Raw genomic sequence first — 16319 nt, 5'->3', positions numbered from 1 at the left:
CGCATCTCTGGTATGGTTGTGAATACCCTGATTATTTCAGTATTTTTTTCGTGAGCAGGTAAAAAAATAAAAAAAGCAGGTGTGGTCCAAGGTGTCTCAGCTAGGATGAGGAAAAAGGAGGGTTTTTTTTCTCTTCTACCCCACTGCCACAGCAAAATGAGATGCTAGAACAGACAACTTATACTGGACAGATTTAGTGGTTCATGTTCACATATCTTCTGTTTAAGAAAACCTGGAAGAGGAGCTGAGGTCACGTTAACAAAATCCCCTTAAAGTTGAAGATGCAGAATAGTTGAAATGAGAGTTAGGAAGAGAGCAGTACAACTGAAGGGAGAAAGTCAGTGCAGGAGGCATAGCAACTGTTTTGGCTGTATCTTATTTTTTAAAAAGTTTTAGGGGTGCAGGTCCCCAGTGTAATGTATGCTTATGAATCTGGCTTTAAAGTAACTAAAAGCATAACTTCTCTCCTGAAACTGGAAACTTCCTTTTTTGCTGCTAGTTTTGTGACAATTGATGATTATCTAGTGGCAATCTGCTCTATTTTGGCATTAAGATGGGACACAAATGTTTTAAGTATGTTAATAACTAAACATTGGGGTATATTTAAGATCTCTTTTTTTCTTGGAAGAGTAAAATGTTTTTGTGCTCTCAAAAACATAAAGGCAGTGCAACACCCTGACTTGAGCAAGCAAGTAGCTATTGCAGTTGGTGGGGAGTTAATATATCTGTGTGGATGAACTTATGAATATAATATAAATGAAAATGTAGGATGTGAATTTTTGCAATACTGTCTATTCCTTGCTTTGTATGTTGATAATGCTTGTACTTCCCTTGTAGTACACAGCCTAAAAGATAGGCATTGGAAGCGCTTACAGAGAGTTATTTTAGCCACTAATAGGTATCTTTGTTTTAATATCCTGTAATCTTTTTCTCTATGGATTTTTTTATTACTTATACCATATAAGGTTATCCAATTGCCTTCGGTTTCTTCTTTCCCATTTCCTTTTTGTAATTATAGCCCATTTTAATTCTTCTTATTGGTAGAAAGGGTTGAAAGCCATTGCATTGGGTGTTTTATTCTGGTTGGTGTATTTTGACTGTGACCATGCGGTGGGTGGGGTGCCGTGGTTTGTTTAGCACGTAGGTTTTATGGTGCTGCCGCTGCTGCATCTCAGATAAACTACAAAGCTCAGCAGAGTACGGGCACACTGGAACCCGTAGTCTGTCACTGAAGGGTAAGATGCATCAAATTTCAAGTACCACTTAATTTCAGTTAGAGGTCTCTTATGTGTTAAGGGCTACAATAAATATGTTCCCCCAGTAAGAGGTATAGAATAAAATCTTAATGTGTTTTCCAGAAAGCTGTGATTTCTTTCCAAACTTGGCCTAAAAATAATTTTATAATACAGCAGCCTTCACTGAGTAACTTTTTTCAGTACCTACAATGAACAGTGTATCACTTGAATAACAGGAATGGTCATAAAACTTAATGTTTATTATTAAAATACTAAACAAAGTGTCACCTTCAGCCTACCCTTTTAAAGAAGGAGGAATGTAATGAAAGTACCATGAAAGTAAGTTGCTAGCCTGTTACCAAGACATGTAGAAATTTCATACTGGGGGATTGATGTCCATGTTTTTAAATTCTATCTAGTAACTATTTCCATGTCGTGTTACTTGAGCAGAATGTAATTACATGAGGAGGATTGAGAAAGACTGCTTAAAAATTTCAGCTGCTTTTGCTCAGCATCCCCTCACGAGATTCTTGTCTGGCCATAGACTCTTACAAAATATGTATACAAAAAGTTCAGGCATAATCTATTAACCTAGATAACTTTCCAGTTGGCTTCATTCATGGAAAAGGTCTAGTGCGTCAGTTGCTGGACTCTGAGATGAAACCAAGAATGGAGCTTGTTCTCCTGGAAAAGAAAAAAAAAAAAAAAGAAAAATACAATTCTTCTTTGCTTGCATTGTGTTAAATTAAGTGTTCAGACAAGCAGGACAGGAAAGGACCGCTATGTTTTGATATTCTTTGTAGCTGGATGTGCTAGGAGACTTAATAGTGCGATGGGAATCACAGCTTGGTGTTTCAGGTTGAACATGAGAGCTACAGCAGATTTGTGTTCCCTTCTTCCCATGATTCATGTACAGGGCAAAAATGTAATTCTTCCTTCTGTGAACAAACAGGTTCCTATGGTTGCAAATCTTTTCAAAGAAGCCGTTAGCTATTTTTATCTAGTTAATTATTTTCAAATATGTAGGAATCTGGAGGCATTATTTACTAAACAACCAAATGTTATCTTTCATGAGTAAAAAGAGGATGTGTCCCAGACTAATCTGTGTGTTCTGTTCTCAGTGAGCAAGCTGGCTGAACTGTAAATGAAGAGCAGAGAAATTTGTCCTCTGAATATGTACTTACATGCTTTTCCTAAAGAGAAACTTCCATGCTTTTTCACTCATGATTTCTTGGAATTAAATAAAATCATTGTCATTCATGTAAAAATTTACACATAGGTTATATGGGGAGATTTTGCAAGAATTCCAAGTACATATAAATTCGAAAAAGCAACATTAATCTTAGAGTCCTGTTTTGGGTGCTCAGGTCACAAAACATAGGGAAGCTGAAATTTTTCATGTTAAATTCAAATCCTTGGTGTGATGTTTAACAAGCTTTACACAGCACTTTGTGGGGCAGCTGAAGCTATCAGAGTACTTCCTTTTTTGTCTGTAAAAATGCAGACAAACACTGTGTTGTGTGCAGAAGACAACGACTTTAGACACGTGTTTCAAAATTATCTCTTTACAGTTCTTTGTCTTCTGTTTCGTTACAATACTATCAGCTGATTATTTTTATTTGGCATTTCATGCTGACATCCAGATATAAGATAACACTTGTCTTTTTTGATCATTTTAAAGTATTGCTGCAGTTGGCTCTCTTGGGCTTTTGGAGCCTTTCAGGCTTAGCATAAAAGAGTGTGTTTATATATTCTGCAGTCTCCCCTCTCCAGCCCTTCCCCCTCCTTGTCCCCCTGAGATTGGCTGCGTGGTTTTGCAAATTCTTTGAAAACCTCTCTGTTCTAGCTGTCAAGTTGGCTACTGTTTGAAGTGTTGCACAAATAAGGAACTATGCTAATTAAAGGAAGAAGTTAGGTATTTGCTCTTCCTGGGGAGAAGGTGCTGAAAAAGCAGTTTCCTAGAAGGGACTTACCTTTTCACTTGTGTGCCTTGAGGGTCAACTGATCTTTAAGATGATGTGTTTAACGCTTTGCACCTTGGATACTCAAAGGTTTTGACAAGTAATGTCTGTAGGATTTGTGCCCTTTTTGTAACAGGGTCCTCTCAAGGTTGCGTCTCAGGTAAAAACTGTAATTCAGATTTATAGCTGCTATTACAACTTTAGGCTCTTAATAGTAGTACAAGTGACTCAGATCTCCAGCGCTCTTTGCTTTCTGCTGCTGTAGAGTCAGAAGCCAGTTTGGAGTGGCTGCTGCTGGAAGAAGGGGCCTGCCTTCCACTTTATTTTTCAGTGTTACTTCTGGATGTATTTCTAAATCATAGTCCAATGTTTAGCTCTCAATCTTAAAGCAAAATTTTAGTATGTTCTTTGAACCTGTTTCTTTTTCAGCTTGTATTATATTTTGGCGGGGGGAGGCGGGGGGTTGACTACTGTTTAATCTTTTGTTGGTTTGGGAAGTTGTATTGGAAAGTAAGACATAGTAGTGAGTTGATTTTATTCACAATATGCTTAATTCTCAGCAGATTTTTTTAATGTGCTGCTATAGCAGACTGTCACTAGGTTTTCTACCCATTTTAGGAATGCCAAGGGCCTTCTACCTTGCAGGGTAGCAAGATTAGATCTTGACTAAGTGATTGACTGCACTCCACCTTCACCACCCTGCTGCAAAGGCAGGTCATTCCGCAGAAGGTGCGGAGCTGCCCCTGCTCCATCAGCTTCGTGTTGTGGGGAAAGGGGGGAAAAGGGATGGAGGGAGAGTGGAAGCTTAGCTCCTGACTCATGATCTGGCTTTCCTTCCAAGTGAGACTTTTAAATAGGCAACCTGTTTTCCTCAATGCTGCTAATCTTAAAACTTCCCATGTATAAGTGTAGGGCTGCCACTTGGCATTAGGAAACATCCATCTGAAAAAACTTGTAATTTACTTTAGTATTGTTCTCTTTTCTCCCTCCCACTCCCCCTTGGCTCTGACTGATACTAATATGAAAAGGTGTTCAGTGAAATAAAGAATACAGATGGAAAATAGATTTTCCTACCCTGAAATATATAATAGCATGCTACTATGTAATGACCCTTCTGTTCTCATATTTTAATTGGATTATTTTGGGAGGTAAATTTTTTTTGGGGGGGGGGGAATTGCTTTGTCTGGTTTTCCTTAGCAGATCTTAGTATGATTTTTTTTGTGTGTGTGTCCAGACTGGTTATAGTATAATCACAGCTAGCTAAGTCCAATTTTAACTTCAGGGTTACTATTTGTAATGCAATACTGTAATGAAAGGACAGATATTATAGAAGCCAGCTATAAACTAAGTATAAAAAGCAAAGGGATATTTAAAAAAAAAAGGGTGGGGGGGGGAAGAAAAGCCTGAAATCTATGCTTATAGGAGTTAAGTTTTTGGCTTATCTTAGCTCTGCAGTTTAGGGTTTGTTAGCAGGTATGTTAAGATCTTTGAAATTTTTTTGGAAGCTTGTAATGTTGAACTTACAGAAATTTTGAGCAGATGTTGACAGGAGGTGATTTATATGTTAGATTGAAAGGTAGAAGCTGTGTGAATATTTGGCTGAAAGAGTTAGTGTATGGAAGATGAAATGTGATAAACCAATTTTTTAAGGAACTGCTGTAAGAAAGGGCAATGGTATTTTAAATCATGGGGCTAACTTCATAAGGAACTTTGTTTGGAAAGTGGTAGTTTTGGGATGTAAACTTTTTAAACTTGAAAGGGCAGGTGATGGAAACAGGTAGGAGTGTACTAAAGTAGTATCACATCCTGCCAAGGGAAGTTGTTTGCTGCTGTTTGGTTTTTGTTTGTCTCCAGCTGCCTTGATAAAAATAAGTTTTTAAAATTAGACTTGTAGTGTATATACAATTAGTGGGTGTGATGTGTGTAAGCAACTGTCTGCACCTGCTGTCTGTAAAATAAACAAAAAAAAAGTTACAAACCCCAAGCAATAATAAAATAAAGCTATGATATATGCCTGATATCCTATCTTACTAGTAGAAATTGAACCGTTAATTCAAGCGTAGGCCTTTGTCACCCGACACTATTGGCTCAGACAGGTCCTTGGCAAGTTGATGACAGCACTATGTATTGCCGTTTGCCTTATAAGATGGCATTAGTTAGCTGACCAGGATGCCGGAGCAGGGAATACTGGTCACAGTGCTATAAATGTACAAATACCTTTTTTCTTTTATTTTAATACTTAATAAAGCATAGCTTTTAAAGTACTTGAGCATGTTCATCTCAAGAGTTTTACTGTCTGATTAAGCTTAAACATCTGACGTTCATAGTTGTGCCCTGATGAAATTTAAATAAAGCTGTGCTAAGTGAAGAGATTATGGCGCTGGAGAGAATGCTAAATACAAGGAGCAAAAGCAGTAGTTCAGGAATCTTAAAATACTTTCAGATTGTAATGGCAGGATTTAGCGTACAGAGAAAGCCCTGCAAGTGTTGCAATGGTAAGCATGTCTGCAAAGAGGCTCCTGGCACTTGGGAGGCTGGGGTGAATACAAGGGATCTGGGTGACTGTCAAAGGAGGAGGTTCCTACTGGTTATTTTCCTCCCTTTTAAACTGTCAGAAATATTTTCTCACGTGAACAAACTATGAAAAAGGGCATACTCACAACATATAATGTATTCAGCTTTTGTTTGCTCAGTGCCAAAATTTTTGTATATTGATGTGCAGTAGATGTCAGATGAAGATCTGTTATTCATCATGTTAAATTGATGGGTGTCTGATGTCTTGTTTGTGGAGTAATTTTGGAGATGTGAGTGCTTACATGCAGGGCATGGGTGCTTTATCAATTTGCAGAAAATGTTTCAGAATTTTGCAAATTCACACTAGAACCTTGAACAGTATTAAAATCTTAAACTTATTTATTGTATTAAACAATCGTATATAGGTTGGTGTTGTGCCTTTCCTAGGAGGAAAGACAACTATAGATTCTTTCCAGACAAATGTGAAGTGACAGGTATAATTCTGGTGTATGTGCTAAAAATCAGTGTGCTGCTTTAAATATGAATATTTTTGAATCTGTAATGCTAAATGTTAAGGTCTGTATAGTACTGTGATACTATTTCTGCTGTGTCATATACTTTAATGCTTAAAAAATGTGGTTAGGTAACAATCTTTGAGAGAGAGGTGCTACTTCTATGGCTGCTGCAGAAAAGGGAAATCAAATACTAGGCCCTAAACTAGACAAGTTTTATAGAGTCAAGTCTCTAGTTTGTCAAACAGCTAATCGGATACTGATTATGTGATAAGTGGGTACCTTGAGGTACAGGGATGCTTCCAGCCAGCAGAGTGAAATCACACAAGATTTTAAATGCTCCGAGGGCAAACTCTTTCAAAATGCGCATTGGCAGTGTGTGCTTTCCAGAATCCCATTTTGCTTATCAGCTTTGCTGCTGGACAATAGATCCCAAGGTTTATACCTCTTCAGTAGAGCTTTGTATGTCTACTTCCACTTGATACTTTTGCCTGTTTACATGGGATCATAACGAAATAGGAACTGAAAAAACAGTAAATGTCTTTCCCGTGCCCTAAAATGGGATCAGCAGATTATTTCTCAGTGAGAACCCTCACCTCTTGTCTCTTTCTAGTCTGTTCTCTTCAGTAACCACAATTCATCAGTTTATTTTTCTTAATGTGTGTTTTCTGGACACTTTTCTTTTTTTTTTTGCAAGTGCTTGTGAGCACTTGATTCAGTCCATATCTTCCACGTAACACACTACACAGAGTGATACAGGGTGTTCTGGCTGAGGCTTTGTGAGCTGCTGGCGACATGAGGGCTAGGATGAGCTGTCGGCTTGTCTGCACTCCATGGGAATTCACAGATGCTCGTCTGCAGGGCCAGTGGTTTGCCATCCTACCCCATATTTCTGCAGCTGGTTGGGCCTGCTTAGTTGGAAGACTCTCAATTTGTCCTTATGATGCTGCTTTTGTTTTTTTCCATTCTGTTTTTCAAACTTGTCATGGTCATGTTGAAGTACAATCCAATTTCCTAATAATTGCCATCCCTCCTGCTTCATTATCTAAAAATTAAATAGCCTGTTACTTCCATCTTCCAGGTTATTAATAAAATACTTACATGAGGCTTGAAACTCCTGAATAAACTTCCACTGGTATCATACTTTTTTTTAAAGATATGAATCATTTGATGAGTACCAAGTGTGGCTTACCTCGCTTCTACACTCACATTACAGTAATTTTATTAGCACTGGGTTTCTCAAATTGGCTTACAAGCAGTATTCTACTGAGTGTCAAAAGCTTTATAGTGAAAATATAACATGCACTACTCTTCGAGTCCTGTTTCCATGTAGTGAAGAAATAATTGCTTAGAGGTTGGCTCCTTTTTTTTGCTCATTTATCTTGGTTAATCCATTATTTTCTTCTCCTTCTATGTAAAATATAATATTGGATAGAATTTCAGCCTGTTTACTGTACTTCTGGCTTCTCAGTTTCCTTTCACCCAGTTCTTTTCACAGAGAGAGCATCTGCCATGGAAGTATTCCTTCCCTGCACCCAAATGTCTAATAACCACATTTGTGTGTAATAACATGTGGTTGGCTCAAATAAATGCCCTTTCCAGACTGGTCTGTGAAGCACCGCAAATTTTTGTTTTCTTTAGATGCTGGCAACTGCTTAAAGTTAATGGAAGCATCTTCTGTGTATCTGGTTCTAGTTGGCTGGTGTTGAGCCAAGGGTGGGTTGCAGCAGGGACGTCCCCCTCTCAGGTGGCTGCTCCTTGTTTGCTTAATTTGCAGTCCCAGCCAGGCTGTTCAAGACTGCACTACTCTCTGTTAAGTGATTTTATACCACCTGGAAATGAGACCAATACTTTTGCAGAAATGTCATTTGGCATCACTGCTTTGATGTGTCCTCAACATGAACACCCCCATGCCCATTTTCAATCTAAACATTAATTATGGTCTCTGATTCTATGCGATTTGAGAAGTTAATACTTTTTTGAAGTGTAAGCTGTATTTTACTTAATGCTTAAAAACTTAAAATTCAGTTGATCTCCATTGACATTGTTACCAGGTTTTGTGGACCCATCAGATCTGGCCTTTTGTAGAAGCACTGAAAAGATATCAATGAATGTATCTCAAAATTAAATAGTTGCATGTCATTGCAGCTGCTACTAAAATTACAGCAGTAAAGGCCTTTAAACCTTATTTCATGGAATTACAAGATCATATATTAGTGCTTCCTTGCTAGTTTTTATGTAATGATAAGATTATCTATATGATGTACTAATATTACATCGTACCTTGCTTTAATTGGGTATGGCATGATACTTCAACAAGAACTCTTAATATTCTAGCCCATTATTTGATCCGTGTATTTCCTAAGATATATCATAAACCTGTTGAGAGAAGCAGATGGTGGGTTTTGAAAGGCTCAGTTTGGGTTCCTTTCTTTGTTTTTGTTTTTGGTTTTGTTTTTTTTTTTTTTTTTTTAACCCGAGTACTTTGTTGGGAAGCTGATGCAGTTATCACTTGCTGCTATAGCCTTGTGCGAGAGCGATAGTTCCCTAGTCTTTGCACTTTTGTGGTTATACGCTCAACCCAGCTTAACCGCATTTAGTTTCTGAAGCATTGTTTAGCACAATATTTACATTAAGGAAATAACCCAAAGCGAACTTTACATGTGGCTGAATGATAGTTTGTGATAGCTTCTCTGTTGCTAATACCAATGTGAATTGACACGAAGCACTGAGCACAACTTGATTTGGTGAAAATTTAGTTTTAACACTTCTTGTGTAATAATATGCTTTCTTGGGAAATGCTGAGAAAAATGTTTTTAAAGTAGTTTATTTAAATAAAAATTTGGGGTAACGATGAAATGCAACACTGGCATTGGTTTACTGGGGTGTTGCAGTTGTCATTCTTTAGTGCTTCTGCTTAGTTGCAGAAGACCTTGCAAGCATTTTTTTTATTTCTGAGCTTAACCAACAATTTTCATGTATTTGGTCCTGAAATAACGTATGTACGAACGGAGGGAATAAATGGCTTTTTAATGTGTTTCCCTGAAGAGGATCCAGATTCTTGGCACTGTCTCTCCTATCATATAGGAAAAAAGGAATCTGCATGGTTAAGACAACTGACCACTGTTGTCAAAATTCACATGCCATTGGGAATATAAAATACAGGCTTTTACAGGCTGCTTCAGTCTTATCTTCTGTCTTTCCTTTCCTGCCCGCTCCTGCCTGCTCTGCCCCCATGGTTTTGGTAGCCATTCAGCTGCTGCGTGGGTTTGTCATGTGGCCAGCCCCCCAAATTTATCTTTCTCATATAGCCAAATAATTTCATCCCCGTGGCAATTTGCTTGAATAAAGAGCCTGGCGAATGCAGTCAAGCCTGGGGATACAGCATGAAAATCAGCGGTTGCTTCGGTGAGCAATTATGCAGTGAAACAGCTATCAGCTAGAGGAAGAGGCAGCCAGGCTTTCATAGCCGGCTGAAAACCTTCATCCATGGAATTCCCTATGTAATATAAAGCTTTCACAGTATAGAGCACCTCTGATTACAAATGTATGTGGTATTTAAAATTAGTATCAATTTTTACTGAAGGATAGTTTCTTAATACTGCTGATTCAAAGCACTAACATTTGTGGAATGATGTGCATAGAAATGAGATTAGGAAGCTTTTGTTGATTCCTTCAGCCTGCTATTCTGACTTGTGATGGTTCTTTAGCTGTGGTTGTAAATTGCCAATACACCGAATTTATTTGGCTTTATATTTATCAAAGCTGTATTTTTATCTGGAGCATTTTATAGTAGGAATCTGGCCTAATGCACATAGGAGACCGGGTGGTTTTATGGGTTGCATCAGAAGCACCACTGTCTTCTGGTGGGTATTGTGTGTGGTTTGTATGCAGGAGTAATGTTTGTCATCTTATGTGGAATTCTGTACGTGTCTGCAAATGAGTCTCTATGAATTGCTAATGATCTTGCCCTGGAAAATTGGGAATAATGCAGCGTTTTAGAGAAAATAAATAAACCACATACTAAAGTTCTCCCAAGTTAAAGCTTCCACACAGTTTTAATGATTTGTTTTTATAAATTTGCTGTGATATTTCATGAAAACAGTTTCCAGCTCCATCTGTCTGGCTGTAGAGAGTTGTTTAGATATTCACTGGCATGTCTTTTGTATGGCTTTAGAGATGGGATTGGGGCTGCAAGTAAACGTAGCTCAGCTGTTGACTAGCATCTTTGTGCTTTGACGTGTGTGTTAGAACATAGCAGGAGCAATCACTCTGTCCTTCAGAGGTGTGGTCCAGGCTGCCAGTCTTTCTCTTTCAATGACCTCCTTTGGCAGGTACATATGGGAGTTAAGAAATTCCCTCATTAAAAAGCTGCATGTGTCATAATACTGATGGGACTAGAACAAAGCTAGCTACCTCCCTTGGGACTAGTGCTGTGGGTTTTTGAGTTCATTCTTTAAATTAAGGTCATTTCTTTCTTTTCGCTATCATCAGTTTAGATGGTATTTTGTGGCTCTGTCGTATATACAGATATTTAGGAAAATACAGCGGTATTTTGTAGCTATGGGAGACTTCTTGACTTCTTTGACAGGTGGTGGTAGTTCAATATTCAAACTTGCTGATCTGTTGAATTCCTTTTTCCCAATGGCCCTGTGATGCTTTACAAACTTCAAAGATTTTTTTTTTTTTTTTTTTTTTAATTACTAGTGCAGTGCTCTCCAAGCTGAACCATCCCAAAATCACTGCCCTTGCACTGCTCTTACTTGCCCGGCCTGGAGATGGGCCACGTCAGGGCTCATGAAGTCAAAGGCAGAATCTACTCTATTGTTTGCCGTAATCTTATGAGCACAGATATCTGCAGGAAAACCATGTAGCCTTGTTTTCATATGCTGGCAGAAGTCTGTATATTCTTGAGTGTTTATACTTTTGATTGTGTAAATTCTTGATATTGAAGTAGGTTTTCTGCATCTCTGCCTATGTAGTATCTAATGTTATGATGTGCTCATGATAAGGGCTCTTTAATGGTGTAGAAAGTAAATTAATAGGGATGCATCCTGCTTTGATCTCAAATTTGCATAAAATAATTTGTAATTGGGGGATGAGCACGAGTCTGCTGTTACATTTCTGGATCTTCAGATTTGATTTGAAATACTTATCACAGATTGGGAATGCAGGGCATTCTTTTAAATATTTTGGTTATTAGGTTTAAACTATTTATCATGAAATACCTAAACCTAAACAAAAATAAATGAATGTATGAGGATGTGCAAGGATGTGCATGTTCTAGATAATAAGCACACTCAGCTTTTAAGGGGTAAAGAAGCCACTTAAATAGATATGAATTGACTATATGCTTGTTGACTGCAGCACAGCTCTTCCAGCATGACAGACCGTGAAGCGGTACAGGATGTCAAGATTTGAATTCAATACTGGAAATAAAAATACATTATCATTGTACTGAGCTCTATGCACAGTGTTTTTGAGGAAGGCAAGGAACAGGTACACAAGCTTGTCACTTAGTGTGGATTCATATAGGAAGAGAGCTGTTGGATAACTTTTTACTGTATTTGTTAAATATGGTACACTTCTCAAACCTGCTCCTGCAAACAAAATCTTTAGTAACCATGAAGTGGCTCTCAAGAATAAATCTCGTAGTGCTTACATTTATGATCTGTGTATGTACATTTTAATACTACATCCATGTATTTTATTTCTTTTTTTCAATTCTCTACTTAAGCTTTTTATTTCACCTTGCCTGTACCTTCTTTATGCCTCTGAGGACAGTCTGAAGATACAGCGAAACTTGAAAGGCAGCTTAGTGACAAGAGGGAATAATGAGTTGGCTCTTAAATGTGTTCAGTTGGTGGTATTTTATAATTAGCTGTGTGAACTTTCAGTGTTTAAAAAAGGAAATAGGAAATGGCAATTACACAGAACTTTCACTCTTCGATCACATATGTACTGCATTCCCATTGTTACTTACAGCTTTAAAGAGCCTCTCTGGAGGGCTGTATATTAAGTAATTAATCTTATTTAATACTTCATTATGAAGTGTATACAATTAATTGATGACATGTAGAAATAATGATCTGCTTAACAGAAATTCAGTTCCTGAGAGCTGACACTAGTTTCCTTTCAAAGTTTTACACTTGGTTTTGATTATTCTTTTCAAGTTCACTAATTATATGTATTTATCTGCCACTTGATCTTCAAAGGCAAAATTGAAATCCAGTTTGCGAGCAAGATAATGAAAATCTATACATAGCTCTTCTCTTTCTGTGCAATTAAACAATCAGAAATGTGACAGTCTTAATTGTTGCATGTTTGGTACTGCTAACCCACTCATAATAGGGTAGGTTTATAAAGAAAATAATTAAACCACAAACAAACAAAAAGCCAATACAAAACCAACAACAAAACCCACAAATGACCTGCCCTTCCCCCGTTCTTATGTCTTCTATTAAACATGAAATGTGTTTAAACATGCTTAAATATTGCACATAGCTGAACTATTGAGTGATCTTGATTTACAGCCTGCTGTAATGGTTGGACTGGAGGAATGGTGGGTCTAAGCCAGTTTGTTGTTTCCCTAAGGCTAGCAATTTTTGTGGAAATGTTTTGAGGATCAGTGTTAGCCTGTATGTACTGACTTAGTTGCTTAGAGAGCTTGTTTGGAGAACAAGCTCACTCACCTATCACATGTTTAAATGCATTGATTTTGATAGTACAAGTTTTGAAGTAGGTGTCATTGGGAAATAGGGTTCAAATTGGAGATAATTCTAGTTTAAAAAAAATGAGGTGAAGACTAGTGTGCATCAGTAGATATGTTTTATCTTAGTCTGGTAAGTTCAAATGTGAGACAATTGGATGATGCTAAGCATGGAGGCCTTGGGGCCTTTGTGGCTTAGGTGGGAGGAGATAAGTGTGCTTTTGCTTCCAGGAGAGGAGCCTAAATGCAGCCCAACTACTTAGGCAGGCCAAGTTTGCTAATCCTGGTTTAGGCTTGGTCACACCAGAAAACCTAAATGCGATTTGTCATTATCTGAAGTCCATCATGAGACACAGCAGGATGCTTAAAATATGCATAACCCCAAAGGAAAGCAGCCCTAATTCTGCCCTTGGGTCACGCTTGAAGTCCCCATCAGGCCAGTGAAGTTAAGGTTGCAGCTGCATGCCCCGGTTTGGTTGCTTAGGTTCAGTGCCAGCTCTTTGGTCTTCACAAGCACTCAATATTCTACATCTCCCTGCAATAACAGGGTCAGGAATAGAATTTGGCTGAAGGCTGCAGCTTCACTCTTTATCTACATCTCCAAAATAGGTCTTTAATTCATCCTGCTAGTAAGTGGCACAACATTCTCTGTTAGTTTAGTACATCTCTACAGAGGTACCACCATTGTAGTTTTTTTGTCTAACATGTGTCTAGTATTTTCCCCTAACTGTGGTTTGTGAATATAGAAGTATCATTTTCATAACATTACATGTGTGCTGTAAGAACTGGGCTTCTCTTGAGGAAATGCTAATTCACACCAGAAATTTATTGTAGTTCTAATACATGGTGTTGTTTGTGTGCAACTTTCCCATGTTTGCCTTTCTTATATAATGTTGAGAAATGTATCTCTAAAACAAAGGTGACCGTCTTTTAGCTATATGTATAAAACCCAAGTACACCTAACATGGGAGTTAGTGTTTGTAATGCCATTGTTGGCTTTGTTCCACGAGCCTTATTTTTAAAGTATGTGACTTAACTTTCTTATGTAATTTCTATGCACATGAACTTAACTTACATTCGCAGTAGTTCATTTGTGAAAGATCTTTAAGGACACCTTTTTTCCACAAGCGAAGCCTTTTTCTGTTGTATTTTTTGCCTTTTCTGTCCATAATGAGTTACTTTGTGTGACAGGTGGGAGATTCAAGAAAGAGATAGTAGTTGATGGACAAAGCTATCTGCTGCTGATTAGAGATGAAGGGGGACCTCCAGAGGCACAGGTGAGCATTGCATATATAGAGCTTTACGGCCTAACACCAGAGTTTTCTTTATTTTAAAAAAACCTTCCTTAAAGACAACTGGCTTTGTTTTGTTCTTTCCTGGGTCCTTCTCATGTTTCTGTTGGGTAAATGTATACATCGGCCTGGGGTGAAAAATACTCTGTTTAGAAAACATTTGTGATTTCAATTACAGTGTGAAACCATGTAGTAAAGAAAGATACACAGTTAACTCATATTGAATGCCTAATCAATATGCTTCCCGTGGTGGCAAAGTTGCATGTTATAGTCATAAGTTTTCTTCTGAGTATGAATCTCTAAACTCTTAAAAGACAAAGTACGCGTATGCACAGTGACACATACTTGCGTACAAATCATTGTGTTCCCTATTGCTTTCACATTTTGCTCCCTGTGCCATTGAAGACTCAACTTTGCAAGTTCCAGTTCAAGTTCAGTTCGCTGAGTTCTCTGATTTCTGACTTGGCTTCTGTATACGGTGTGTTACCTCCTTGTCTAGTAGAAGGCGACCCATCGGGATTTGCCTTTGAGAAGACACTTGTGGTTTTGTGCGCTTAACTCTATTTTGAGTGATGCGAAGTGAAGCATTTGCTTAGGGGATGCGTAAATCACCACAGACTCTGCCAGCCTGTCTGCAGGCAGTGTCCTTGTCTTCAGGCATCCTCCTTGTCTCCCCGCTACCTCTCCTCACCTGGGCACTGGGGCGTTTCTTGAGCTGCCGCTGGCCTTGCTTTGCTCGGCTCTTCAGTGGTGGATCAGCTTCCAAAAAAAAAAAAAAATCTAGCAGCAGGAACTGCACTGTCGCCAAACAGCTGAACGGGAGCTGTGCCAGCAGCAGCAGCTTGTGTTTCAATGCTCCACTATTGCTCATTAGCTGCAGGAGGGTTTGAGCATGGGGGAAGGTGCCTGGACAAAGGAGAGAAAGGAGGTGGAGGAAACGGAGACCAAGAGAGACATCCTGGAAGGAAGTTGAAATAAAAACAAAAAATTAGTGTCACTGACACATCTGCAGCCATGTGAGGCTCAAGCCTAAAAGAAGTGCTCTGTTTTAGGCTGTGAATAATTTGGCTGAAGTACACAACAGTTTCCAGGCCCCAATGCTGAGAGAACATTCACTCATGTAAAAACATAAATACTGGAGTTGTAAGGGTACACACAGCAATCTAAATATTTTTATATCTGAAGAATCGGTTTTGCAGAGTTCATTTGAACTAACTGCAAACTAATGAACAGACACTGTTTTGCTTTAGATCTATGCTAGGTAAATTTGGGGTTTTTAATTACTATTGTTGCTGAGAGTTGGTCTTCGGCAAATATTGAGTATGGAAAGGTTTAAGGTGTTATTCATCTTTCAGAAGACGTTTCACATGTAAAATATTTTGGGATATTTTGGGTATAATTTCAAGTAGCGTGTATATTAAAAAATCTTTAATCTGTTTATTAATTCATGGAATAAAAAGTTAACTCCTGGGTTCATGAATATTTATAACTATAATGAAAATGGAATTTTTCAAAAGAAAAATCCCACCCAACTATCCACAAAAATATACTGTGCTGTTGCAAAAAGCAGAACCTTAACCCTTTCTATATCATAAGCAAGTAGTGGGATAGAATTATGTCTTCAATAAGTAACAAGCTGAACTGGGGTCTTCCTGACACTCAGCAGCAGGGGTCAGGGAGAGTTCCCCAGTTAACGTAGTCTTTGCTTCAGTGCAAAGAAGGCCACAGCTCAGGTCTCAGTTCACTGTCCCCTTTTTTTGGCAGGAAGGGAGGGGAAAATGAACTCACCTGAAGACTCACTTTCTGCATCTGTGATCTGTCTTGTCTAACATACGATTGTCTGGAGGTGAAACTAATAAAAAAACCCCTAATTTTATTGATCAAGAAGGTGGTGAGATGCACTAGCTGGTGCTGCCTCAGTCTTGCCACTAAGTTTGTGAATATTGAACATTTCTTTTGCTCACCAGGTTTGATTTTACTCTTGCTGTTACCTGAATGTAGTTGCCTCCTATTGTAAAACTCAATCAACATAACTGAGCTGTAGTAAGTTGTTGCATGCTATTAAAAAAAAAAAAAAAAAAAAGTAGAACTTTGGT

General features: G+C 38.2%; 1 protein-coding gene across 3 annotated transcripts in view; it reads left to right on the top strand.

Moving 5' to 3' along the window:
* Positions 1-16319, top strand: part of AGAP1 (ArfGAP with GTPase domain, ankyrin repeat and PH domain 1) — a 384460-nt gene that overhangs the window by 131305 nt on the left and 236836 nt on the right. For all 3 annotated transcript variants that reach the window (XM_082483168.1, XM_082483167.1, XM_082483166.1), the window contains exon 4: positions 14123-14208. In XM_082483168.1, coding sequence (XP_082339294.1) covers positions 14123-14208 — 86 coding nt within the window. The remainder of the gene's footprint in view (positions 1-14122; positions 14209-16319) is intronic.

This window comes from Vanellus vanellus, assembly GCF_965231255.1.
Source record: "Vanellus vanellus genome assembly, chromosome: 5".
In the NCBI taxonomy this organism is placed as follows: domain Eukaryota; kingdom Metazoa; phylum Chordata; class Aves; order Charadriiformes; family Charadriidae; genus Vanellus; species Vanellus vanellus.
The sequence above is the reverse complement of the archived record's forward strand: the minus strand, read 5'-3'. Positions and strand labels throughout refer to the sequence as shown.